The following is a 27,958-nucleotide window of genomic DNA, read 5'->3' as shown; positions in this document are numbered from 1 at the left end:
TAACCCCTCTTAGCCGTGGTCCAGGAGCAGTCCTGCCCACCCGGGGACCCGGAGGGAGACACCCGTCCATGATGTGCTACACCACATTAACAAAATGAAGGATAGAAATCACATGGTCATCTCAATAGATGCAGAAAAAGCGTTTGACAAAATTCAGCATCCTCCATGATAAAAACCTTCAACAAATAGGGTATAGGAGGAACAAAGCTCAACATAATGAAGGCCATACATGGCAAGGCCACAGTTAACACGCAACAGAAAGGTGAAAAGCTTTTTCTCTAAGACCAGGAACAAGACAAAATGCCCACTCTTGCCACTTCTGTTCAGCATGGTACTGGAAGTCCCAGCCAGAACAGTGAGTCGAGAAAAAGAAAAGGCACCTAAATCAGAAAGAAAGAAGTTAAATTGTCTCTGTTTTCAGACAACCTGATCTTGTACATGGAAAACCCTAAAAACTCCACCCGAAAACTGTTAGAACTAATAAATGGATTCAGGAAAGTTGCAGGATGCAAAACAAGCATACCAAAATCAGTTGTTTCCATACACTAACGACGAACTGTCTGAAAAAGAAGGGAAAAAATAGCCCCATTCACAACAGCATCAAAATAAGAAAATACTGAAGAATAAATTTGACCAAAAAAGTAAAAGACCTGTACACTGAAAACTGTGTCATTGATGAAAGAAACTGAAGAAGACACAAATAAACGGAAAGACAGTCCATCCTCATGGACTGGAAGAAGTAATGCTCTTAAAATGTTCACACTATTCAAAGCCATCTACGGATTCATCGCAATCCTTATCAAAACTCCAATGTCATTTTCCACAGAAATAGAAAAAACGATCCTAAAATTTGTATGGAATCACAAGAGACCCTGAATAGCCAAAGCAATCCCGAGAAAGAACAAAGCTGGAGGCATCAAAATCCCTGATTTCAAGCTGTACTACAAAGCTATAGTAATGAAAACAAAACGGTGTTGGCATAAAAACAGGTGTATAGATCAATGGAGAAGAATAGAGAGCCCACACATAAATCCACGCATATTCGGTCAACTAATCTTTGACAAGGGCACCAAGAATATGCAATGGGGAAAGGACAGTCTCTTCAGTAAATGAGGTTGGGAAAGCTGAATATTCACATACAAAAGAAGGAAATTTGACCCCTATCTTACACCGTACATAACTTTAACTCGAAGTGGATGAAAGGCTTAAATATAAGACCTGAAACTATAAAACTCCCAGAAGAAAACAGAGGGGAAAAGCTTCTTGATATTGATCTTGGCAATGATTTTTTGGATATGACACCAAAAGCGAGGCAGCACCAACAAAAAGTGGGACTACATCATACTGAAAAGTTTCATACAACAAAATGAAAAGGCAGCCTAAAGAATGGGAGAAAATATTTGCAAACATCTATCTGATAATCAGTTAATATCTAAAATATATAAAGAACTTATAGAACTCAATAGCAGAAAAAAAGCCCCTGATTTTAAAATGAGCTGAGGACCCGAATAGACATTTTTCCAAAGAAGACATACAGGTACATGAAAAGATGCTCAACATCACTAATCATCAGGGAAATGCAAATTGAAACCACAATGAGCTATCACCTCCCACCTGTCAGAATGGCTGTTATCAGAAAGACAAGAGGTGAGAAGTGTTGGGGAGGATGCACAGAGAAGGGAATCCTGTGCACCGTTGGTGGGAACGTAAGTTGCTGCAGCCACTATGGACAACAATAGGGAGGTTTCTCAAAAAATTCAAAATAGGACCACCATTTGATCTAGCAATCCCACTTCTGAGTATTTATCCAAAGGAGAGAAATCAGTATCTCAGAGAGATGTCTGCAGCCCTGTGTTCACAGCAGTATTATTCACAATAGCCAAGATATGGAAACAACCTGACCGTCTGTCAACAGATGAATGGCTCAGGAAGACGTGGTGTGTATATATATATTGTACATATGTATATACATGTACAATGGAATATTATTCAACACAAGAAAGAAGGAAATTCTGCCATTTGTGATAACATGAGTGAATCTAGAGGACATTATCCTAAATGAAATAAGCCAGACGCAGAAAGACAAATACTGTATGATCTCACTTATATGTGTGGAATCTAAAAAAGTCGAACTTACAAAACCAGAGAGTAGAATGGTGGCTGCCGGAGGCTGGGGGGCGGGGAAATGGGAGATGTTGGTCAAAGGTACAAACTTCCAGTTATAAGAGGAGTAAGTTCTGGAGATCTGTTGTACAGCACGGTGATTATAGTTAATAATACTGTACTTCACGCTTAAAATTTAGTAAGATCTCAACAATTCTCACCACAAAAAAGAAAAATGGGAACTATGTGAGGTGGAGGTGTTAATTAACCTGATTTGGTAATTCATTCACAATGTGTATGTATATTAAATCATTATTTTATTTGTCAATTACACCTCAATAACACTGGAAAATTGATAGATAGATGATAGATAGACAGACAGACAGACAGATAGATAGATAGATAGACAGATAGATAGATAATGGATTTTTTTAATGTTTTATGCGAACTGGGACCCACCCAACTGCTGCAGCATGGCTGTGATGTCCTGTGAACTCGGGAGGGCTGCCTGAGCCTCCTGCGCTGGAGTCTTGTCCCCTGTGAGTGGGTGGTGAGGCCTCAGGAGAGTCATGCATGAGGCAGTGCTGCTTTGAGTGCAGACCGCCCTGGGCTCCACGCCCAGCTCACGTTACTCTGTGTGGCTCTGTGACATAACATCCCTGGGCCCAGGAGCCTCACCTGTAAAATGGGACAATTAAATCTACCTTGCAGAGTTGTTTCTAAGTTTTGAAATTGACCATGGAAAGTGCTTATTGCAGCTGTTGGCACAAAGGGGACACTTATCCTGATTTTTTTTAGGTAAAACTTTCCGTCTATACAAGCGACTTAGACAATGGTCCGACTGCTGATGAAATATCAATAGCTGCCACTATTGACCGCTCCCTGGGTTCCAAGTTCTGTGCCTTCCCCTAAATCATGGAATAACCTGCTGCTCCATCTACACCTTGCAAACCTGCTTGACTGCTTTTTTCTCCTCTATTTTTTTATTGTGATTAAATACATACACCATAAAATTTACCCTTTTAAGGTGTGCAGTTCAGTGGCATTAAGTACGTTCACAATGTCGTGCATCCATCACCACTAGCTGGTTCCAGAACTTTTTCATCACCCTGAAAGGAAACCCTGTACCCGACTGCAGTCACTCCCCATTCCTTCCTTGCCCCTACCCCCACCCCACGGCAGCCACTGACCTACTTCCTATCTCTACACCTTGACCTATTCTGGACATTTCATATAAATGACTTCATACATATGTGGCCTTTTGTGAGTGGCTTCTTTCACTCAGCACCATGTTTTCAAGGTTTATCCTTGTTGGAGCATGTGCCAGTACTTCACTTTTTTTAAAAAAAAATAATCATCTTTATTTTTTAGAGCAGTTTTCAGTTTATAGCAAAGTTGAGCAGAAAGGTACAGAGATTTCCCATCTACCCCAAGCCCCTCCAGACACACAGGCTCCACTGTTATCGCCATCCCACCAGAGTGGTGCATTTGATCCAACTGGTGAACCTGGATCGACATGATCATTGCCTAGAGTCCATAGTTTACACTGGGGTTCACTCTTGTGTATTCTTTATTCCTTTTGCAAGTATTTTCTCCTACTCTGTGGCTTGTCTTCTCATCCTCTTGACAGTGTCTTTCACAGAGCAGAAGTTTTTAATTTTATTGAAGTCCAGTTTATCAGCCATGTATTTCATGGATCATGTCTTTGGTGCTGTATCTGAAAGGTCGTTGCCATACTCAAGGTCATCTAGGTTTTGTGCTATGTTATCTTACAGCAGTTTTAGAGTTTTTCATTTTACATTTAGGTCTGTGATCCATTTTGAGTTGACTTTTGGGAACTGAGTAGGGTCTGTGTCCAGATCCGTTTCTTTGCATGTGGATGTCCAGTGGTTCCAGCACCGTTCATTGAAGAGACTATGTTTGCTCCGTTGTTTTGCCTTTGCTCCTTTGTCAAAGACCAGTTGACCATATTTATGTTGGTCTATTTCTGGGCTCTCTTCTGTTCCATTGATCTATTTGTCTGTTCTTTTACCTGTACCACACTGTCTTGATTACTGTAGCTTCATTCCTTTTTATGGCTGGATAATTGCATTTTGTGATATACCACTTTTGTTTATCTACTCATCCATCAATGGACATTTGGGTTATTTCTGCCTTTTGGTTATTGTGAATAATGCTTCTGTGAACATTTGAGTACAAGTGTTTGTCTGGATGTATGTTTTCATTTCTCTTGGGTATTCACCTAGGAATGGAATTGCCAGATCACATGGTAAGTAACTCTAGGAATAACTTATCAAAGAACCTGCTTGACCTCCCAAATAATACTTTTCCTTATTTTGGATGAGCAAATGCTGACTTCCTGATTCAAAGAGGTGCACATAGAGAGGAACTGACAACCAGCACCACCTCACTAGCCATGTGGGAGCACTATCTTGCAAGTGGATCCTCCAACCCCAGATAAGCCATCTCGGCCAGCGCCTCCTAGAGCAGAGATGAGCTATTTCCACTGAGCCCTGCCCAAATTGTGGATGAGTGAGCTCAATAAATGATTGTCGTTGTTAGCCACTGAGTTTTGGGGTGGTTTGGGGTAGGCAGCAATAGATAATTGAAGCATGGTCTGCCATGCACACTTTTTATTCCAACCAAAAATCTCCTTGAACCAGGTAAGAATTTGGAATAGATGAATGGCCACTTCCCTGCAGTACAACATCACTGATTGTGCACCTGATGCGCATCCCTGTGGAGTGAAGAACAGCCATGCGGTCGGGCTCAAAGAGGTAATGAGCTCAAGGCCACGTACTTGAGCCTGCCTCCGCCGCTTTCTAGCTGGGGAGAACTTAGACAATGCACATCTCCACTCTCAGCTTTGGCTCCTTCATCTGTAAGATGGAGACTAAAATGTCTGCTGAGTTAGGACCCCTTGGAATACAGAGAAAAGACATTAAACTAGCTTAATAAAAGAAACTTATTGATTGATATAACTGATAAGTTCGGAAGTAGACTTCAGGATATAGGAATAGAAATTGCTTGGCTGAAGCAATGCCGTGTTCTCTGTGTGTGTCTCTCTGTCTCTCTCTCTGAATCTGTCTCTTCCTCCTCACTCTTCCCATCTCTGGGCTTGGTTTTCTCTCCACTCTTGGGGGGAATCTCAAGAAGGGTTCCCAGGAACTGCAAACAGTGCTCATCTTACCAGTAATGATAATTATTAGGTGACTATATATAGCATGTATATCCTCTACGTAGGGTATGGTTGTCTCCTGTATTAAAAATAGGGAGAAACACACACCTATACAGGCTTATATATCATGGAAATTTCCAGGAAGAGCCACAAGAAACTGCCGTCAGAGGCTCACTCTGGGAAAGAGAGAGACTTTTACTTTCACTTTTGAACTGCTTGAAATTTTTTTAATTTCAAGAGAGATTGCAGTGCTGTCCAAGTCAGCTGTGAGGATGTGCGGGACAAGCTGGGTGGTGGTGTTTTCTAAATGGAGCACAGCCCTGCCAGGTGGCTCCAGGGAGGCTGAGGAGACCCCAGGCCCACAGGGATGGCCAGTGATGCAATCTACCTAAATAGGCAAGCCGAAGATGGCTGAGGACGCGACCGGAAGAGCAAAGGGGCCTGCAAGTGTTGGCTGACCGGCTCGCCAACCCCGGGGGAAGCGTGCGCGCGTTCAGGCCTCGGCCAGGGCTTGGAACATGGTGCTCGCGTGTGGTAATAGAAGTGGCACCATTCTAAGTGCTTCACTTGTATCAATTCTCTAAACCTTCACAACCACACAGCAGAGTCAGTGCTGTTATCTCCCGGCTTCGCAGATGAGGAAACAGGCAAAAGTCAGTGAACGAATGGAGCCACCCAAAGGTAGGTACATTTCTAAAATGACCCCGTGGGAAGAAAACATGTGCATTCCAGGCTTGGCTTTTGTTGATGCCAGCAAGGTGATCCAACTCGTGGCCCGTCGGAGAATTGGTGAAGGCTGGAGACCAAACCTTGCATCTGATCACGGGGGTTCTTGGGTTCTCGGGAGCCCCCGGGGGGCTCAAAGTTCAGAACCCCTGTTCTGTGGGGTTACCCACATCTGAGATTCCAGGATTCTGTGATAAGTGATGATATCCCTGCCCCCTCGAAGCTTCTAAGTTTAAATCCCCCACCCCCAAAAATGGTAAGCTGTTCCCTGTGAACCACGTAGTCTCCACTGCCCAGATAAAGAGGGTCTGGGGAGTAAACTGCTGGATGGGCCAAAGTGTGGTTTTCTGTTATCTGCATCTGCAAATATTACAAGTTGTACTGTTGGGCGCCCATCTAATTTATTGTCCAAAGGTGGACAATTTTGTGCGTGAAAGAGGCACTATTAATATTTATGCTGAGACAAGGCCACAACCTGGGACATCTTGCTTTAAGGCAGAAGGACTTTGTACCAAATCGTATCTGTTTTTTGGAAAGTGGGACTGGCTGCTTTTCCGGGAGTCCTGGGCAGAGAGGGGTCCTCTGCTCTCCTGACCATCCACCCGGCAGCTTAGGGTCATTCGCGTCCCATCGCTGTGCTTCTAAACCTGCCATTCCCTATACACACACACAGTGTGGCTCGGTGCCTGCTCTGGAGCCGCCCGCAGCTGGGGAGCTGCCCAGTCCAAAGGAGGGGTGACCCCCAAGAGCAGGGCTTTGCCCTCATCTCTGCCTCTGGCCCCCTCCCCAGTTCTCGCAGCGGGCTCTCCATAAAGTTCTCCTGACTCCTGACACACTCACCCCACTGTTTACTAGAGCAAAGCCCGGTGACCTAAGGGAAACGCCACGGGCGCAGGCCACTCGCCACAGTACAGCACTGCCCCCAGGCCAAACCCAACAGCATCCACGAAGCTGGGGCGGGCACGGGTTGAAATTTAACCATCAGGCTCAGGGGTTTGAGTGAGCGTCTACGAAAAAGAGGTGAGTCCACTCCACTCCTCGTGTGTCCCCATTGAAGTAAGAACAGACAGGAGGGAAAAAATCACCCTCTTTTTATTGGGGTCCACGGGGAACAGACCCAGGATGCTAAGGACCCCAAAGTCCTCGGGTCTCTCCGTCTTGGTCAAGCAGATGTGGGGGACTCTCGGCAGTCATCCGCTAAGGCTGGCGCGACGGTGCTCACGGCGTCCCTGTGCTCAGAGGAACAGCAGCAACACTCGTAAGTAGGTCCTCGCGTTCCTCCAGGGGCGACCTGGTGTTGGTCCCATTTTATCGTGTCTTTCAAAATGGGAGACTGTCCCAAGCCAGACTGCTGGGATTCAGATTTCCACTCTTTCTCTTTCCTCTGGGTGCCCTTGGGCAAGTCCTTAACCTCAGTTTCACGGGGCCAACGAGAGGGCAAGATGCCCAGAACAAGGCAGGGAGCAAGAGTTCCCTCAAAATAAACTGTTATTATCAACAGAAGGAGCCACTCCAAGTGGTCATCAGAGCTCCAAAACCCCCCCAGCAGAGAACATTTTCAGCAAACGTTAAATAAGTGGATCACCAGGCAGCTCTGCCCAGAGGCTGCCCGAGTCAGCCTCATCCTGGCTGAGTCCTTAATGCTCTGTGACCCTGGACTTGTCCCTTCCTCTTGGTGGCTCTCAGACTCTGCCTGTGTGATATAAAGGGTTGGCAATGACGGCTGATAAGTTCACTTCTGACATAAGTATTCCACAGTTTCCAGGTTTGGGTAGTTGAAAGGGCATGGGCTTCAGAGCCAGTCGCTTGGGGGGTTGGGGGTGGGCACTAGTGACATGTGTCAGCTGGGTGGGTTGCTCCACCTCCCTGAGCCTCAGTTTTCTCATATGTAAAATGGGATGACTAAATGGTGCACAGGGCCTCATGACCATGAAATGACGAGAATCGAAAGCCCGGCACACACTAGGCTCTCAGTGAATGTCATTGACTCACACTCAGAGTGGGGGCCCCCACACCACATCCCTCGGGAGCTTGCTAGAAATGCACAACCGCAGGGCGCGGCCCAGACCCACCTGTAAATTTCAAGCCCTACCGAAGGGCACACGCTCCTACAGAAGACCCTGCCGCCTGCGCCCCTCCACCCCGATTCCCAGAGGCAACTGCCTATTTGAGCACAGACTGCTGGCATTGTCCTCGGAACACACAGAAACATGTGTCTACACACTCACGAGACTATCCAAAAACTGAAAACCACAGCACCGTACTGTCGATCTGCACCTTGGTTTTCGTTATTTAACTGTAGGCATTTTTACGACTGTCTCTCAGTACCTACCCCTCTTGTATACTTAATAAACCATGAAGAGCATCAGACCACATAGGCAGGACTCCTGGTCCCACCACTTTGAGGCTGGGTGCCCCTCAGCAAGTTTCTTAACCTCTCTGAGCCTCAGTTTCATCACCTGTGTAAAGTGAATAATAACAGTACTTATCACACCATGCTGTTGGAAACATGAAATGAGGTGACGCTGGGAAAGGTTTCTAACAGTGCCTGGCACCTCACAAGCTCTCTCCACATGCCCGGGGAAACCCTAGGGCTCTGCAGAGTTGTTCAGAGTTCTGCAAAAACCAGAATATATTCTGCCAAACAGGGAAGACGTGAACTTCCCAAGGAATTCATTTCTCTAGTTTAGTATTTTGTTATTTGTATTCGGCAGAACATTTCATTTGGGGAAGAAAGAAAATTTGTTAGCAAATATGATTTGAAAATTACTGGTAATTCAGCCTAGAGAGAAAAGTCAAAGAGTTACAAAGTGTTCGGAAATAATTTTAGAACCATTTCAGCTGAGCGTTCTCCAGCTGAATTTCTGCATGTGCAGGAGGCACCTTCTACGGACAGTGAGCATCTCTTCCTTAGTCTGTGGTGGGGACATCCACGTCGGCAGCTTAAAACTGGACACTGTGATACCAAACCTGAGCTGAGTTCGCTCACCCGTTGCGCAGCAAGCCAATCTCTGACACTGGGTATAGTGGAAGAAAGTAGGAATTTTATTACTGCACAGCGCTTGGCAAGGAGAGGACAGCTAACGCTGAAATCCCAAACTCCCCGATAAGCTAAAAGGAAGGGTTTTTATTTGGGGTTTTAGGTAGGGGAGCGGGAGCATATGGCCTTGCTGGTCAGAGCTTTCCCATCAGCCTGGATCTCTTTGCAGGGAGGAGATAGTGAATCCAGGTACTTGTCCTTGGCAGTGTCTGTCTCCATGGAGGATAGTGGATTCTGGAGCCAGGAAGCCAGGGAGTAAGCAGGGAATGAGTGCTTTGGTTTTAACCCCATATATGCTGGGTTTAATGTGGGGAAACTGATATCAGGGTTGGTATCAATTGGGGAGTATTTACACCATGGGAATTGGCCAGCACTACACATCCAGCCTTCCTATTCCTCGGGAGAGCCGGCACAAACATTTCTCAGCATGCTGCTGCATGTTCTTGAACATTTTAACAGGTACTTCTTGCTCATCCATCTGCCAGCTTTGCGGGTTGGCCAGGCTGTGCTGGGCTGCAAACTGCAGTGGGTCCAAGATCTGTTCAACGTGTCTCTGATCCTTCCCTGCATGTGTGCCAATGCTTGAGCCATAGGAGGAGCGCTATAAATATTCACTGAATGATGGGAAAAAAGGATAATGTTTTGTTTTATTACTTCCCCGCAAAGACCTGCTTTAACTAACACGAGACTGACTTTGCGGCACACACACCAGCTTTGGGCATGGAGACACGCGGCCGACACGACAAACGGAAGCCTGTTCCGTATTCAGGCGGTGTCACCTCTTTGCATGCAGCGATGAGCAAAGCTTTTCACTTGGTGTCAGACTGTGCTCATCGCCGGTGGTTCGTGTTGGCGGCCCCTTCGTGCCGGTCAGCAAATGCGACCTCAAAGCGCCCACTCTTCCTTCCACACCTGGGTCTCCACATGTGTGTTGGGGGCGCTGAGCCGAGTCTCCGGGTCCAGTGTGGGCCTCCTCTGCGACAGTAGCTGCTCCCGTGTTCCCTCTGCATTGAAGGTTGGGGCCACCGGATCGAAGCCCCGTTTCCCCGTGGGTAGGATGGATGCGAGCAGGGTTGTGAGGCTGCGCTGTTTATTAAATGTCACTTCCCATCAGACGCAATTGTGATTACCGCTGGCTCAGAGGAACTCACGGGAGACAACAGTGGAAGACCCAGAACTGCTGGTGCAACCCAAGTAAAGGGGAAGGAAGCTGGCGCAAAAGACACCCAGACACAGGTGCCCGCCACTTCCTCGGGCTCAGGAGTCCACGGTCATCCATTCATCATCGTGAAAAGGAGGGAGCCCAGCTGGAGGGCAGCACATGCCTGCAGGACACTCCAGGCCGCTCCATCCCTGAGCACAGTGTCGTCATTCTGGGGACTAAAGGAGTTCTGTGCCTGAAGACAGTGTCTGTCAGGCTGTGAGGCAGAAGCAGGAGCTAACGCGTATTCCGACCTTGGCTGGTCTCTGAGAGCCCGCTGTTATTCTCTGCTATTATTCTCCTCCTTCCAGAGGAGGAAACGGAGGCCCAGGGTGGGTTGTGTGGATAACTTGCCCAATAGCTCAGGTAGTGAGTAGGGAGAGCTGATTATTTTGCCCCACAAATGGGTCTGTCCCCCTGCAGAATGTTGAAAACTTTAAAACAAAATTATTTGGCGACACTTAAACATCGGGAGAGGTCACACGAAAATCTGTATTTTTAACTCCTCTTGAAAAACCTAAAGATCTGGCCACAGATGCTACCCATGCCCTCCAGCCTGCCACAGTCCCTACCTCTTCCTCCTGCCTCCTAGCCTCAGGGTAAGAGTCAGCATCCCCAGCTGCCTCACTCACTGACTTAGCTGCAGGCCCCCAGCCTGCACCCCCAGATCAGGTAAGATGATGGCCGAGCCTCCGTTCCGCTGTCAAGGCTCCGATTCTGTGAGTCAGCGAGAACCGGACCGTGGCTGGGGATTTCTCCCCCAGCCTCAGCCCAGACGGTCATCTCCTACAGGAGTAAGGCGGGCGCCTCTTCACTGCGACGCCCTCCAGCTTCCAGCTCTGCACCCCTCCCCAGCTTGTTCGCAAATCTAGGTGTAAATCATTTTTTTAAAAATTTGTGTATATAGGGGCCGGCCCCGTGGCTGAGTGGTTAAGTTCTTGCGCTCCGCTGCAGGCGGCCCAGTGTTTCATCAGTTCAAATCCTGGGCGCGGGCATGGCACTGCTCATCAAACCATGCTGAGGCAGCATCCCACATGCCACAACTAGAAGGACCCACAACTAAGACTATACAACTAGGTACCAGGGGGCTTTGGGGAGAAAAAGGAAAAAAATAAAATCTTAAAAAAAAAATTTGTGGGGGCTGGCCCCGTGGCCGAGTGGTTAAGTTCTCGCGCTCCGCTGCAGGCGGCCCAGTGTTTCGTTGGTTCGAATCCTGGGCGCGGACATGGCACCGCTCATCAAACCACGCTGAGGCGGCGTCCCACATGCCACAGCTAGAAAGACCCCCAACAGAGAATATACAACTATGTACTGGGGGGCGTTGGGGAGAAAAAGGAAAAAATAAAATCTTTAAAAAAAAAAATTTGTGTATATAGGGTTTCTTTTAGCAACATGTGCACTTCCTTAGGGAAGCCAGACACACGAATCTATTGGTGGGATTTTAGGCCATGGGAGGCCATTGGCGGAAGGGTTTGTTGCAGGGTGTTCCTTCAAGGGTCTACAAAGAACAGAGAAAACCCTGCCAGGTCTGGCGGCAGCCCAGAGCAGCAGGAACCTCAAAAAAGAGGGGAGGGGAGCCATTCTGCTTAAATGTCATGCGGCTGGAGTAGTTTCACCTCCTCCTTGCAGGAGAGGTTGAAGGATAAGACTCCGAGGCATCCTCCTATCATCCAGGTGGGTGCGATGTGACTGGGAAGAGGTTCCTAACCGCTCTACACTCTGCCTCCCTCCCCACCAGCAGCCTTCCGCGCCCCCGACCACGCCACCCCCAGACACCAAGCTGCTCACCTTTACTTTCCCGCCTCCACCCCTGAACCCCCCCTGGAGATGGAGCAGGGCACCGTGCACGTGGGCGGGGGCAGAGCAGGGCACCGTGCACGTGGGTGGGGGCGGAGCAGGGCACCGTGCACGTGGGTGGAGGCTAAGCTGCTAAGTGGTCTGGTGGCCCCCAGGCTCTACGCTGGGCCGGTTCCGAAGTGCTGGCTCCTCTGGGATCTCGTTTGCCCCCGTTTCTGCCAGCTCTCTCTGAGGCTCTAGTGGCTGATACATCAGTCAGGGCCTCCTTTTCCTTCTTTCCCCCCAGTTCACCCCCTCTGGAAGGGCCCAGCCTGCATGCCAGGGGGCGCCCGGCAGTCCCCCATCAACATCTGCCAGAGGGACAGCGTCTACGACCCCCGGCTGCAGCCGCTTCAGGTCTCCTACCACGCGTCGGCCTGCCTCTACGTCTGGAACACGGGCTACCTCTGCCAAGTGGAATTCGACGACTCCACTGAGGGGTCAGGTGAGCCTGAGGGGCCTTCTCTCCCCCTGCCCCTCCTGAGAGTGGGCCTTGGGCTTGCAGAGAAGGGGATGATGTGCTTGTGTCGGTTGTTTGGAGACGAGGAACAGAGGGGCCTCGGCATTGTGGAGGCGGGAACAGGAAGAACGTGTGAAGTAGACGGGGGCGGGGAGAGCGAGGCTCGCCTTAAAGACGATAACCCATCACCCACAGTCACACGGGTTTACCAACCAGGGACAAAACTGTGAGCAAGTCAAGTCGCTTCCCTCCCTCGGGTTACATTCTAGGGCAGAAAGAAACAGTGAGCTAACAAAAATGTAAACACATGGCAGCTTCGAGGAGAGAAGTGAGGAGAGAGGCGTGGCGGAGGTGAAGCTGGAGAGGAGAGAAGGAAGGGCATGGTGCCCATGGCAACGGCAGGGCTGGGCGTCCGGAGCCTGTCACCTCGCTGATTCTTACTCAGAGTGAGAGGGCCACCAGCAGACAGTGAACTGGCTGATGCTTTAAATGGACTCCCTGCGGCTTTGAGGAACAGGACGGGAGGAGGGCAGTGGTGGAGCAGGGACCAGGCAGGGGGCTGTCTGGGATGACAATGGTGGATGGCTGTGTGGTGGGGCGGCAGGGAGGTGGTGAGAGAGGCCCCAGGAGCCATTGATGCTGGCTCGGCAAGCCAAGGAGTCAAAAGAAAGATTTCTTGGACTCTCAGGGTCTGGCAGTAGTGCTCTTTTATTCAGAGAACAGCATGGAGTAGCGTGGGGACACGACCCACGGGCAGTGAGGGCTGCAATGTGTTGAGGGCAGGGCTAAATTTATAAGGCATAGGTATGGGAGTTATTTCTTTACCAGACAAAGGAAAGATCATGTAAAAAGTCATTAAAATGGTGTCAGTGCAGGTGGGGTCTGTTATCGGGTGGTCCTATAACTTTGGATGGGAGTCAGGTCAGGATGTCGTATGCTTCCTGGAGGATGGTATAGATCGGCGTGTAGGCCTGGACGCCTGGGCTTCTCTCCCTGCGGCAGCCTTAACCCACGTCACCATGAGCCCTCGCTGGGTCCCAGCACTGTGCCAAGGGCTCCACCTGAGCCTTGCCCTTGCATCCTCATCAGGAGTCCTCAGGAGTGTGGGGTGGACACTCCAGCAGCCTTGGGAAGGTTCTTTCTACCCTGATTTTGCTTATCAGGATCGGCTGCTAGATCCACCTGGCATTTTCCAGCACCTGTTGGTATCATTATGAGGCTTGTTTCTGCTGAACATCCATTTTCCTTCTGGGAGTCGGGAATTTTGGTACATGCCAGGTTGGGCATCCCTGGTGCGTCACACTCCACACGTGCTGTCACAACTCGTTGCTGGGGGATTCGGCTCGTCCCGTGCCACTCCGCCAGAGAGGCCTGTGGAAGCTGCACCTGGTTTCCTCCAGGCTCCGCAGTCGGCGCCTCTCTCTCCCTTGGCTGATTTTGCTTGTGTCCTTTTGCTGCAATAAATCTCAGCCATGTGTACAGCTGTATGCTGAGTCCTGGGAACCCTCCTAGGGAATTATTGAACCTGGGCACCCCTGACATAGCCCCCGGGCCCAGGTCCTTTCCGGGCCAGCCCTTGGTCGGTCGTCTTGTTCACTGCCCCCGTGAGGATGTGAACTCCATGAGGGCAGAATCACTGTTCCATACCAGGCACCCCAGGTGCTCAGTCAACTGATGGATGAGTACTGAACGAAAAGTTAAAGGAACAAACAAGACCCCATTTCCTCACCTGAGAGTGGAGAAAGGGAGGAGGCCACTTCAAAGGCTGTCGGGGGAAGAGGCGAGACCACCCTAGGGAGGCACTCAGCGCCGCTGCGTCTGCAGAGACAAGCTCCCAGCATCCCCTGCTCTGGCTGCTGGCCCAGAGCCCACCTGTCTGTGTGACCAATAGGAGACACTCCAGCGGGAAGAGGCTTTCACATGTGCCTCTGCACTCATCCCGCGCCAGTGCAAAGGCGCCGTCTGCCTTCACCAGCACCTGGGACACTCTCTCAGCTCCTCCTGCCCAGCCCTGTGTCCTGGCTTTGCCGTGACTCTGTGCTTGCACTTCCCCTAGTCAAGACTGCATTCTCCTGAAAATTCTCTGTCCCCCGACATGGGAGGCCCACTCTGAGCACCCTGAATGTGTGATGGCCGTGTGTTGGCCTTCTTGGAGCCCAGGGAGAGGGACCAGATGGAGCAGAGGCCCAGACTGACCTGCCCCACCTCTGATAGACTGGAGGGTGGGGAGCCCTGTCTCCCTGCGCTGGGCCTTTCCAGGTGTCTCTGTCCTCGCCTCATGGGTGAAAAGGAGGCCCTGTTTCCTGAGCAGCCACCCCTGTGCCCACAGTTGCTCCCAGTTGCTCTTGGCCAGTCTTCACAACATCTCTCAGGGAACTTCTCACGTCGGGCTCACCTAGTGAGGGATGGAAACCCCAACTCCATCCCACAGAAGCAAAGAAGAACTTCTTGGAAGGAGAAGACCAGCTCAGAGAAGAGAAGGCGGAGCTGGACACCCAGATCTCGGGAAAGAACCAGCCCGGCTCAGCCATCGGGGAGCAGGGGTTTATGTGCTTACTTACTTGGTGTGCCAAATTTTTCTGCTGTCGTGGGTTTGTTCCAAGTTCAAATTCCCAAGAAGCAAAGGAAATTGGATTTTCAGGTTTAACGTGGTTTATATTATTTTAAAAAATTTTATGCAGCAACTTTAAAAGATTGAATAAAGAATAATAGCTCCTGAACTGTTAATTGCTTGGTTAATAGTTGTGTGAATATACTAATAATTGTGAGAAAACCAGATATGGATGTAGGTGAGTTACTGTAGAATTCCTACTCTTCCTGTGTAATTTCTGTGTGTAGTTATGGGTCACGCTGATATCTGTATGACAGATTTATTTCCGTTAAGTCGTGAAATATGAGAAACTCTGAAGGTCGCTTTGGATTTCTGTATGTGTATTGTGAAGATGCATTTGACAAAATAATTCAGAGTCCTGGGGGAAAGGGTCTGGCAGCTGAGCCTGGTGCTCACCCAGCCCTCCGTCAGTGGAGCACCCCATACCCTGAACCATGTCCTTGCCAAGACCACACGCTCAGGAAAGGGGTGGTCCCGGGGGAAGTCGTGATGCTATTTCTAAAAGGGGAGAGTACGCTGGACAGACAAGCAAATAGCCTCTTTAAAAGCACCATCATCCGATGAGTAACAGCACAGCACAGATGGGAAATATGAGGCCCAGAGAGACCCCTGGCCAGAGGTCACAGAGCCCTCACAGCGGCATTCCCTGATCTCCAAGAAGGCATTTTAGGAGCATGAACACTCTATGGAAAAAATCTGCATCCAACATGCACAGAGATCAGGCCACAGGCGCCAACCTCAGCATAAGGGAGGAAAGTGCTAGCACATGCAGGGAGTGTGGCCAGCTCACAGTCAGGTCCCCGGCAGAGCCAGCAGTCTGCGCACGACCCAGGCAGGGCTCCTGGCTCCAGCTCAGCCAAGCCTGTGTCCAGTGTGTCCACACCAACGGGAGGGCCAGTGGGCAGCAAGGGTCAGCCTGGGACGCCATCCCTCAACCACCAGCAAGAAGAAGCCCACGCCGGACCCTCCTGACAGGTGGGGCAGGGACGTCTCTGTGGTTATTATTGTTGTCTGGATGTCTTACATCCTGTGCGCCCTGGAATCTAGATGTTCCTGTGTCTCTCAGGAGCTCAGAGTCAGACTTCAGGTTGGGAAGCTAGACTTTCGCAGGTGATAATTCTCCCCAGAATCACAAGTCAAGGCCTCCTTTTGGTCAAGAATTTCAACCTCTTGAATTTTTACCCAAAGCTTGAACCATAGAATGGGTGTGGCCAGTCCAAGCAGCCATTCCTCTGGCTTCAGCACTTGGCCCAGCGTGGATATGAGACTCAGGCCAGACCAGCGAGAGCCAAAGAATTTTTCTTGGAAATGTTAAGAGAATCTCTCTTTGTGCCTGCGCTGTGCGAGGGTCAGCTGTGGCCCTGGGCCTGCCGTCCTCAAAAGAGAGCAAAGCCAAGAGGTGGAGAGAAATGGAGGCCCGAGGCCATGGTGGGAGCCTCTAAACACAGCTGTGCCGGAGGCCAAACCAGCCCCTGCACTCATCAAGCTCTTTTTTGATGAAGTCGGTTGATTTAAGCTTCTGTCACTTCTTTCCGAGAGTCCCAATACAAGTAGACCAGTAACAAGTGACTAAGTTGGGAGAGAAGACGTAGAAGGGCGGGAGCTGGAGAATCGCCAGCGTCCATCCTTCTCGTCTTTGCTCAAACGTGATTCAGCTGTGGGCTGGCCTGTGCGGCCCGTGTGCGGGGCAGCATTGGCAATGCTCTGGCCAACTTGGCCCACAGAGATGGGCAGTCAGGTGCTTTAAGATGCTTAGGCCGAGCCTCCGGGAAGCCAGGCCTCACATGAGCCCGGCCCTTCCGCGTACGTGGCTGGTGGAGTGCTGGGACTGTTCAGCAGCTGGTCTTTGGGTTTGGGGGAGGGACAAGAAGGCATGATTTGTAGTGTTTGCCAGGTTCCTCGGTGTAAATCCTCCTGCACAGCCGATTTCGAGCTCCCAACGCAAAGGCGCTGCTCCTAAGCTGGGAAGAGATGTGCACAGTCCGTTTCCAGGAGCCAATACATACGAACCAGTCCCGCATGTCACTGTCCCTAGCCCTCTTCCCTCTCAGTGCCTGCTACCTCTGATCTCATTTTTGCTCTCCAAGTGAGACATTCACTGTATTCATTAAGGCTTCTTTTGGGTTGCATGACTGAGCTCAACTCAAACTGGCTTAAGCAAAGAGGAGGGAAACTCACTGGCTCAAATCCTAAAAAGTCCAGGGCTTGGCTGGGTCAGGTGGTGGAACAACACCAATGAGAATCTGAACACTCCCTTTCTGGGCTCTGCCTTCCCCGGGGTGGACTCATTCCAGACCAGGGATTCCCAAATGGGGGCAAAGATGGCGGCCCACGGCTCCGGCTCACCCTCCCCATGGAGGGCCACCAAGAGACAGCGCCTCTGTCCCAGCAGTTGCAGCATCGGCCCCAGAGCTGATTCTCATTGACCAGCTTGGGTCACTGTCCTGGGTGAGCCAATCACAGTGACTGAGGATGGGCCTGCCCTGGGGCAAGGAGGTCAAAGAGTGGAGGACCACAGGGTTCTGGAGAGGCATCCTAGAGCCCGCTCCACTGGGCCAGACGTCCTTGCCATTGACCCCAAGCTGACCTCAGCCCACCCCGATTTGTGTCACTCTCAAAGTTCAAGCCTTCTCTGCCCTGATGCAGACAGGCCCCTGTGTTGACCTGGTCCTGACCCCGCTTTTCGACTTCTCCACCACCTTCCCAGTCTGGTTCAAAGAGACTCGCCCTGCCCTGCCACAGACCGAAATAATTATCTGGGTGTCTCTCCCCAGCCATATAAATTAGTCGGATAATTCCGCCTGTGGCTCCTGTCCACACAGGCCAATCTGGTTTTACTTTACTGGTCATTTCTCCCAAACCCAGTTTCCTTTTTCTTTCTCTCCTACTCAATTGCACATGCTCCTGCCCCCCTCCATGGTGACAGCTGGTTTTCTGGCTTCCAGCCCCCCTCTTTCAGATCCCCTGTCTCCTTTGTTCACCTCCATTGGAAACTGGGAGCCGCCGGGAGCAAAGGAAATGGAAAACACAGCTGAAAGACGGAAAGTACTAAAAAAAGCTTTGCAGCAAGAAAATGAGAATAATGAGACTTTCCCATAATTTAAAACAAACCCTGGATAGAGGCAAAGGAAAGGCCTCGGGAGCAAGAAGGGAGGTGAGTGGAGAAGGCGCACGCATCGGAGTAACTTTGCATAAAATACGATGGCTTAGGTTGCCTTAGGCCAACAACAGGGGAGAGCCAGAAACTCAAAGTGAGACATAACCAGGAGGTCGAGGACGTTCTCTGCCAGCGTGGAAGGTTCCAGCAGTTTTTCCAGTGGGCGAGGGATACTGTGAGCACTTGGAGATTAACGCTGGCCAGCGAGGATGACTAACAGAGGTGGAGGCAGCCGGCTCTCTCCAAGAACGTGAGGGGCGGTGCTGGAGGCCAAGGAAGAAAGGACTGGTGGAGGGGGCGGAGCTGCCTGCGAGTGGGGATGGGGCTTTTGAGGAGGGGAGGAAGCAATGGAGGGAAACAGCGCAGCTCCCAAGAGACCCCTTGTCAGACCCCATGCACCACCATGCTGGGGAAGCCCTCTTGTCCCAGCTCAAGAGATGCTTGTCCTCAGGCACAGCGGCACTGGCCCCATCTGATGAGCAGTGTTGGCACCGAGTGTGATGGAAGGCCACAGACAGATCCCACTGCTTCTCGAGAAGACGCCCTGTGTGCTGGGAACCAGATCCTAAATGACCTGGTGGTACTGGTCATTTCTGTCGCGAGACGACATTTGAGAGCTTGTGACAAATCAACGGCTGATTGGGGTTTAAGTCTCACGATCACCCCAAGAGATAGGCAAATCTTCCCATTTATCGGAAGAGGACACCCACATCCAATATTCAAACCCAGGGCTGTTTCCAAATCCTACTGCCTCCCGCCACCCGTGGAAGAGCAGCCGGGGCACTGGTGTCTTGCTGACAGCGCCAGGCCTGACTCCAGGGAGCTGAGGTGCCCTGTTCCCCATCCCCACCCCTCAGCCTGCCCACTTAGCTGAGTGGCGTGAAGAGAACAGCAAATGGAAAAACACCTCTGTCTTCCATGCTAGACCCTTCTCTTCTGGGGGACAGGGTCCTGGGCTGCCCCCCAGCACCTCAGTGGCGGCTCATCTTACTCTTTAAGGGAGTAAGCATGGTGGTGAGAGCCCCATCTCTGGGCAAGAAAGAGCAACTTGGCTGCATTCCTCCACTTACCAGCTGGGTGGCATGAGCATGTCCCCTAAACTCTCTGACCCTCAGTCTCCTCTTCTGGAAACTGAAGCTCTGACGTTGGCTGGTTGGTGGGAGGATTAAAAGAGGGCCTGTGTGAAGCGCCTAGCACCGTGCCAAGAGAATTGAGCAGCCAGCCAATGACAGCTTCGCCTCCTGGGGTTCATTCAAAATAAAATCATCAAATGAGGCACCGGCCATGTGCTCTTTTAATGTTTTCCACTAGGGGGAACACAGAGAAGGCAGAGAAGCAGCTGCCGGCCAGGCTGAGTCTGGCTTTCTCTGACTACGGAGGACTCCATGTGTTTGTGTGACCCAGACAATTGGCCAAAGGAAGAAAAATGGGAACTCCAAGCCTGGAGGCCCTTATCCTACTTGTGAGCAGCCTTCTGGAAGGGGCACTCACTCGCGAGGACAGTAATCGGCAGCTGAGGTGTCAGGCACTGAAGCCAGGGGCCCGCTAATACTCCTTCCAACATCAAAGTGAAATTTAAGTCATTTGTAAAGTGGGGCCAATAATGGCCTTTTATCCTCTAAATGGCAGTTAATAATTATCCCCAGTGCCAAGAGATCCCAGCTGGGCATGGTTCCTGAGAGCTGAAGGCCACGGGCGCTGTTCACCAATGTAGAATCTGCAGCTGACACACACAGCAGGAGCTCAATGAATGAATGTTTGCTCCTGGAGTGAATGCATGACCTGCAGACCAGCGTGAGTTTAAAGTCTGCAGACCTCACTTCCGCCAGTTGGGGATCTTCGGATGCAAGCCAAAGAAACTGACTCCAGCCACATAAGAATTTGGGGGCTCCCTCCTGGAAAGGTAGGCTGGAGGTCGGGCCTGGAGACAGGTCAGGAATGCGGCAGGAAGAACTGCTTTGTCACCCTCCGGCCCCAGCATCGTCCCACACCGGACCCAAGTCCCAGGGACCCTTCCGTGAACCGGGTTAGGTGTGAGGTGCCTGCAGCAAGGCATGAACTAGTGGTTCAAGATTATGCACAGGAGGAAGGGAGGATTCCGGAAGGGAATTCTGTGCTGTCAGGAAGGGCACTGTGGCTGCATGGTCCCAAGATGACACCTTGACTGGGATGAGAGAACGTGATTATCACACTGTGGTCCTGGGGCAGTTATGTTTCACTGCAAATTAATAAACTGGTAATCCAGTTCCTAAAACTATATATTTTCCATCTTCCTTCCTTATTTATCTACTGTCTCTTCTCTCAGGTCCTGGGCTTGGGAATTTTTGGGGGGTCAGAGGTGTTATTTTGGACGTTAGGTGCAGGTGTGGTTCTCTGACCCTGTCCCCTCACCATGCTGCACAAGAAGCTGCAATTATGAATCTGCAGTGTAGCAGCTCACGCCACTACCTCTTGGCTTTAGTGAGCGCTTACTGTGCACAGTACTGCGTCAGGTCCCAGAACCTTCCAGATGCAGTCTTTGCTTGCAAGGAGATCTCAAGTTAGGAAATAAGTGGAAAGGTGAATTGAAAGATAAACTGAGTCGCACATGGCAAATGCAAGCCCTGCCACCCCCTCCCCCACCTCTCGAGGCAGACGTGAGCTCTGGATCCTGCATCTTCCCCACACCCCTGCACCGGCCACTGCACACGGCTGCACTCAGAGAGGGCAACGCAAGGAGGGTCCACTGACCACGTCTGCAAGGCTGGCGTGTGGATCAGGAGGGGCCACCACGTTCCTCAGGGTTTCGGGAGGCGGAGGAGGATCAGTGGCTGGGATGTGAGGTGTGTGGGCAGCGTGGGAGGAGAAGGGGACAGAGCAGAGCGGCGTGTGGTGGGGGGGCCTAGGAGAGGAGGCAGGGGCATTGTGGGCAGAGACTCAATGGAAAGGGCGAGAAAGAGGAGAGACTTGAAAGGAGCCCCGGCGGAGGCCTTGGGAGGATGACTTTGAGGACTTTGTGTGTGAGATGCTGAGCAGATTCCTGTAACTTACTCAGGAGAGCCCACCGCAGACTGTGGTATTCTCCAGGGCTTTCCGCGTTGGCCTTGTGATTGAAAGGAGAACGTCAGCGGGCAGCAGCACCTCAGCCTCCAGGCACCCCGCATCCTCGGCCTTCGTGCTGCTCACCGGGGCAGAATAGCACCAGGGAAGGGCTCCGGGCGCACCCCACAGCACGTTTTCTCCCCGCTCACCCACCTACAGTTGAGTTCGGAGTCAGGCTAGGGGAGTGGAGGAATCGAACAGCTGATGGCATCAGCAGAATCTTGCAGGATGTGTCTGTTTGTAAAGACTGGAACATTCAAAGTCTGTTGATGAAAGCTCCCCTACCTGGCCCCTGCCCGCACCAGCCCCTCTGCCCCTCAACCCACCCCTCATTGCCCCCTGCATGAATGTCCACCACTTGGAACTCCCACCTGATCCACCACGGTGACCTGCTCTCCCTCCAGTCCTCGCTCCCTCTTGTCCCTTTCTGCCTGGAACTGTCTTTGTCTCCATTCCTCAGGCTCACCTAGGCCACCACTTCCTCGAGGAGGCCCTCTCTGATGCCCTACACCAGTTGAGCTTCCCGCAAAACATCCCATCTGTGCCTGCCCCAACGCTCCTCGCCGTGGATGCCCGTCAGTGAGGCACCGTCCGCCCTCCCCGTTGATCCCAAGCTCCAGGAGAGCAGGATTGCGTGTGTGTCATTCTCTCCCCATCCCCGCTACTTAGAACCGTGGGTGGCAGAGAGGAGGAACTCGGGGAATATTTATTGAATGGATGGTTTATTCTCTTTTATGCTTCTGTGGCTGGCTGAGCCCCTTCTCATGGACACTTTCTTAAGACATGTCTGTCCTTCAATGTCTTTACATGCAGGTCCTGTCTTGGGAATAAGAGTAGCTGTTTTGGGTGACTGCAAACCTCTGCTATGATGATGATGATCATCATCATCATGGTGATGATAATTTTAATAATAATAATACCAGCAATACAAACAGACAGTGCTACCACTAGTTGAGCCCCTGAGAGGTGCCAGGGGCCATTCTAGGGAGCGGTCTGTAGGCGTCACTGCATGTGATCCTTACTGTACGTGATCCTCGCCGTGTTCCAACGAATGGATGTCATTATGGTTTTACCAATACATGTCAAGCCTGAGATGCAGAGAATTAAAACAACCCGCTCAAGGCCACCCTGCCTGAGACCACAATTTGAGCTCTGGTCACCTGGCTTTAACACCAGAGCCAATGTGTGATGATCTTAGATTTTGACTCCCAGACAGCCGTCTGGACTCCCCCACTTCAGGGGTCTCGGGTGGGGCTGAGTCCCTCAAACGCTGGCAGCGTGCTGGTCACCGGCTCCTGCTGCTCCCTGCCTGGAGAGAATCCCAGAGACCGTCTTGGTCCAGAGGACACACGGAAACCCTTTGCCCTTGCACTTAACAGCTTCGGAACGTTGCTTAAACCCCAGAGCAGCATCAAGAACAGGCTGATCCTCGGCAACATCTTATTTTTTGCAGTTGTGACTAATTAGAACATCTCTAACTTCTCTTGCACTTATTTTAAGCCATAAAACAACCGTGACTGCCAAAAGCCTGCTTGTCCTGGAAAAAACAGTGAACTCAAATAGATGGCTATTAACAGCAGCTATTGTAATAGACAATAGTTTCTGGGGTCAGCAAACAGTAGCCTGGAGTTAGCCTCCAGCATCATCCGTCCTCAGGGGGTTTGGAGGGGCTGGTTCCGGTGCAATTCTCCAATTAAATCTTGATGCACCTGCTCGTGGGGACTGCTGGGGTGACGTAAGGCCTCCGCTCCGTGGGCAGACCCTACTGATGCAGGAGTCTGGGGACTGGAGGCTGGGGGCTGGCCAGATAAAGGTCCCCTTTTTACGAATTGGGCTTACCTTTTAAAACTGTTTTATTGAAGAGAATTACTCTGACACCATATAGCCATTATGAAAAGTGACTTTGAGATTATTTTATCCAGGGCTGCAGCCTTAAATTGGGTTCCCAACTTTCCCGGTGGGAAAAGTCGCAGAGTCTGTCTTGAACCTTGCTTCCAAAGCTGAGGGGCTGCACCTTCAAGCAGCCCTGGGTTGAGGTTGCCTGGTGACCTGAGGCAGGTGGCTGACCTCCTCTGAGTCTCAGTTTCTTCATCTCGAAATTGGGCTAATAGTGCCCACTCGCAGGGCCATTGTGTGGAACCAATCATGGGAGGAGGAGACGGGGAGCAGGGGGAGGACATGGGACATCAAGTGCTTTGCACCATGTCCAGCAGCGGGCAGGCGCTCAATAGGCGCTGGCTGTCGGTTAGTGGCATTCACAGCACGTCCTAACTGCCACCAGGCTCTGAGCATGACTTGAGCTGATGGGTGTGGTTGCACAGCACCCAGGACCCACGAGACGGCCACTCCTCCTTCATCAGCTGCTTCGTCCCATTTCAGAGACATGTCATGGCTGCTGGTTTTCGTTCTTTGGGTGCTTCCAAAATGCCAAGCATTGTGCTAAGAACTTTGTGTCTCACACATGACAGAATCCTTGCAATGTCCCTTGCAATATCGAGTAACCTCTAGGTTCATCCCCATTTTACAGCTGGGGAAACTGAGGCTGGGAGTGGCTCCCTAACTGGACCAGAGTCACTCAGTTTGGAAGAGGTGGCGCCAGCATCTGACACCAGACCCCGCTCCTGACCACTGCAGAAGGGGCAGGAAACGCTGCTTTCCTTTTTTAAAATAAAGACACTTGACATTTTGCTAGGGGGCTGTCTTTGCCCGTTGGTCTAATTTTAGAGACATTGTTCCAGGGAGATTTTCCGTGTAGTCGATACCTGCTGTGGTTCTTGAAAATAGAATTGTGCTTTTTGACAAGCTCTTTTTCTCTTCCTGAGATGCACTTAAAGGAGTGAGGCTGCAAGGGGCATCAAGCCCAGGACGGCCAAAATGCCGGACCCCAGTGTGTCTCCACCACCTGCCACAGGGGGCCGCTCCAGCCCAGCCCACGTTACAAAGTATCCCCCACTTATGCCCTAGAAATTCAGCCAGACCCAGACCCCTTGCTCTTCACTCATCGTCCTAGGAATCTCAGGTTTCGCCGTCTCCTTATTTGCTCCTGCACGTTACAGAGCTAGTGAGGTGCAGCAGCCTTCCGGGGATTCTGTTATGGGGTTGTTTGGTCCCAGCCCAGGGCAACCGCCGTTCATTGACAGATGACCACACAGCAGCCTGAAAGATGGGAGGAAAGGCATGTCCGGGAGGCTCCACTGAGAAGTAACATTCTCTCCTGCAGAGGGCAAGTGCCCTGGGCTTCCAAAGGACAGACATCCGTTTGTATTCTCTTACTGAAACGGGAGACAGTGTCTTAGGGAAGCAAAAGGGCGGGAGTCCGACTGGCGAGAGGCTGCTTCAGCAGAGAATCTGGGGGCAGTTTGATGTCGGGGAGAGCATGAAACCATGGCCCGTGTGTCCAGTCCTGCACGGAGGGTGACCTTGGGAAAGTCTTCCGACCTCTGTTGCTCTTTACCTGCCAGAGGAAGGAGGAATGCTTGCCCTCCACCCGTCCCCTCCCAGCCCAGCAGTCTCCCGTTCTGGGCTCTCTGTCGTTAGCAACAGTGGGGAGTGATTTTTCTACAGGGTTATTTTTGGTGGGGATCTGGCAGACATCCAGCTGGCGGTACATTTATTCCTCACACGGTTGGTATCAATCTTCTTGGATTCTGTATGTGTGTGTCTGGGTAGAATTCTAAGATGCTTGAGCTGGAAAGAAAAACAACAACCATTTAGCTGGCAATTCTATTTTTTTAGTCATTGAAGGAGCCGAGTCCCTGAAAGATTAGGTGCTGTCTAGTCACCAGCATCATTATCATCATTGTCGTCTGACAACACTTTACAACGGGCTTTCCCTGCCGTCGTCTCAGGTTATCCTGTCAGTACTCCTCATGTCATAGCCTCAGAGAGGCTGAGTAACTTGCTCAAGGTCACAGAGCAAATTAGGGGCAGAGCTAAATTACAAATCCAGGCCCACTCATCATTGTTGCCATCTGGCACTTTTGTTTTAGAAGAGATGTTATAGACGTGCGTGGACATCCACGTGGTTACCTTCTGGGTAAGTGAGCATATTGCCAGTCTCAGTCTCTCAGTGCCCAGGGCATCGCCTGGAGGAAAGTTGGTCAGATGAGTGGCAGACTCTCCCCTTAGGCTCACCTCTTGGTCACTAATTGGTACATTTTGGTGGCACAAGGTCTCTGGCTGGACAGTACCACAAACTTCCTTTCCACCACAGCTACAAGGCTCCAGGCAGAAGAGGCACAAAGATTACCACTGCCTGCGTTTCGTGATTCTATAATTTCCTTAGAATATGTTTTTCACTTTGAAAGATAAAGTAGAAAAGGCATGGATTTTGGCACCAGATCTGTGTTCAAATCCCAGCTCCCATTGCTGGGATTACCAGCAACCCATCTAACCTCTCCTGATCAATGAAAATACGGTGCAAAACTAGGAAGGCTGATGGGCTCGAGTATCCTTACCCCTCAAAGGAAAAACATCACCCCTCTTGTATTTTTAGCCACAGAAAATCTCCATTAACATCTTGCCCTTCAAACCCGCCTGGGAGGTTTGCCCCTCTGCCTTGCCTTCCTCATGCACAGGGGGCTCCTTCCAGCTGCCCGTGCTGTTGGCCGCCAGCAGATCAGACTTCATGGTTTACAACGTTTTTGTGTACTTGCTGGGGAAGAGATACTCCTGTGTATTTTTTAGATTGAGATATAATTCATGCGTGTGTGTTCAGCAGAATAGATTACCTCTCAGAACCACAGAACTTTACAACCAGGGGTTATAGACCAACACTGTCATTTGCGAGTGAAGAAAGAGGAACGGGAAACTTCATGACTTGATCGAGGGCGCAATCACGAGCTGCAACTGTTTCCTAGTTTGCAGCTCAGTGCTTTTCTGCTACCAACTTTTTATGGCAAAAGCAAAACAGAAAACACCACTCGCCGGTAGCATTTGACACCGTCCATGGCATCCTTCACATCACTAAATGTTTTCCCTGGTTTTGCCACGTGGAGGAGTTGGTGCAGGCAAGGCCACCCCCGGAACTCACCCCATTCTCCGGAGTGTCCTCCAGACTTGTCCCAGCCATCCCAGAGCACGGGTGCTCACTTCCATCAGAAGCAAGATGTCCAACAGTGACCATTATATTTGTAGCAGTTGTTGGTGGAAATCTGTTAGCAAAATGCAGCCAGAGACAAGCTGTACCGCGTGCATCACAGTCACCCGGCAGCTTGTTAACATGCAGATTCCCAGGGCCTCTGGTGGGGGTACCCCCAGTTCCACAGGTTAGAGCCAGGTTCCTTGGTGATGGGAGCTCGTCACGTCTGAGCCGTGGGCGTCAGACTAACAGCTCTTGGGGAGGCCACACCAGTTGTTTAGGGTGACTTGGAAAGAACATCCCAGTAAAACCTGGTCACGTAGTGGGACCAGACTGAGCAAGGGCTGCAAAAAGGTCAGCACCGGTGGACAAGGTGGCTCATTGTATCTCAGAATGGGTTCATTTAAACGTCTTGCTCATTACATGTTAGTTTATGGAATTATTTTGTGACAGAATTTAAGCTGCTGTTTTTTAATTCAAAAGACATCATTTTTTTAAATTAAAGAAAAATCTGGAAATCTTATAGGACCAGCATGTACCTCAGAAACAGTTTTTCTTTGCCTATTGCTGCACGCAGCCGGGTTGAGGCCCCTACAGTCACCTGGCGGCTGCGCAGGAGTCTGTTCCCCGAGGCGTTTACAGTGAGGGAGGTGTGGCCGGCCCAGGGCCAGGCGGTGGCGACAGAGATGAGCAGAGGAGATCTCAGCTCTCATGGACCCACCTTCCAGTTTGTCATTTCAGTGCGACATCCTTTTCTTGAGAGTGAAATCATGTGACCTCCACGTAGACAGCAACACCACCGTCCAAAGACCAGACAAACTAATGCACCAGTTCTACTGGCTTCATCTTCTAGGAATTAGCGGTGGCCCCTTGGAAAACCACTACAGACTAAAGCAGTTCCACCTCCACTGGGGAGACGCGAACGAGTGGGGCTCAGAGCACACCGTGGACGCCCACGCTTTTCCGGCAGAGGTCTGTAGACGTCATCCTAGCAAGAATTGTGGGTGCTTTCTACCCTGCTTGGTTGCCCAGAAACAAAGGATTTCTCTAGTCATAGGGGACTCCCACTGCTCAAACTGGAACAATTCACTGCCCTACCCATTCAATCACACAACTTTCCTAACAGGAGAGTACTGTTAGCACTTTGATTTAACAGAAGAAGAGACTGAGGTTCTGAGTGGTTACGTAACTTGCAAAGTCAGACGGCTGGGATTCAAGCACAGCGTCTGCGCTCTTAGCATCTCTCTCAGCCACCCCCTTGCTGCCGGTAGATTATAGACTAGAAGCTTCCTGTCCTTCAAGGCAGGCGAGGCTTTCTATTGAGAATCTGAAAATCTTCACAATAGAGATCATGTTCTTCAAGCAAAGTGATATTTGCAACATTCCAAATGGGAGTCAGTAAGTCACAGGAGTGGAGACAGATGTTAGGAGCTGGGTTTTGTAGTTACGGTGGGGTGACGGATGATGCCTTACAGATTTCCCCCG

The 27,958-nt window shown here is 50.7% G+C and overlaps 1 protein-coding gene across 2 annotated transcripts in view; it reads left to right on the top strand.

The window, feature by feature from the left end:
- Nucleotides 1-5,469: 5,469 nt before the first annotated feature.
- Nucleotides 5,470-27,958, top strand: part of CA5A (carbonic anhydrase 5A) — a 32,995-nt gene continuing 10,506 nt past the window's right edge. The window contains exons 1-3 of one of the 2 annotated variants that reach the window (XM_005608486.4): nucleotides 5,470-5,962; nucleotides 12,332-12,529; nucleotides 27,327-27,445. In XM_005608486.4, the coding sequence (XP_005608543.1) occupies nucleotides 5,917-5,962; nucleotides 12,332-12,529; nucleotides 27,327-27,445 (363 nt within the window). In that variant the 5' untranslated portion in view covers nucleotides 5,470-5,916. Of the gene's footprint in view, nucleotides 5,963-6,997; nucleotides 7,266-12,331; nucleotides 12,530-27,326; nucleotides 27,446-27,958 lie in introns of those variants that run through there. The other variant, XM_001500312.6, reaches the window with a different exon arrangement.

This window comes from Equus caballus, chromosome 3 (assembly GCF_041296265.1).
Source record: "Equus caballus isolate H_3958 breed thoroughbred chromosome 3, TB-T2T, whole genome shotgun sequence".
In the NCBI taxonomy this organism is placed as follows: Eukaryota; Metazoa; Chordata; class Mammalia; order Perissodactyla; family Equidae; genus Equus; species Equus caballus.
Note: the sequence above shows the minus strand (reverse complement) of the source record. Positions and strands in the feature narration are given on the sequence as shown.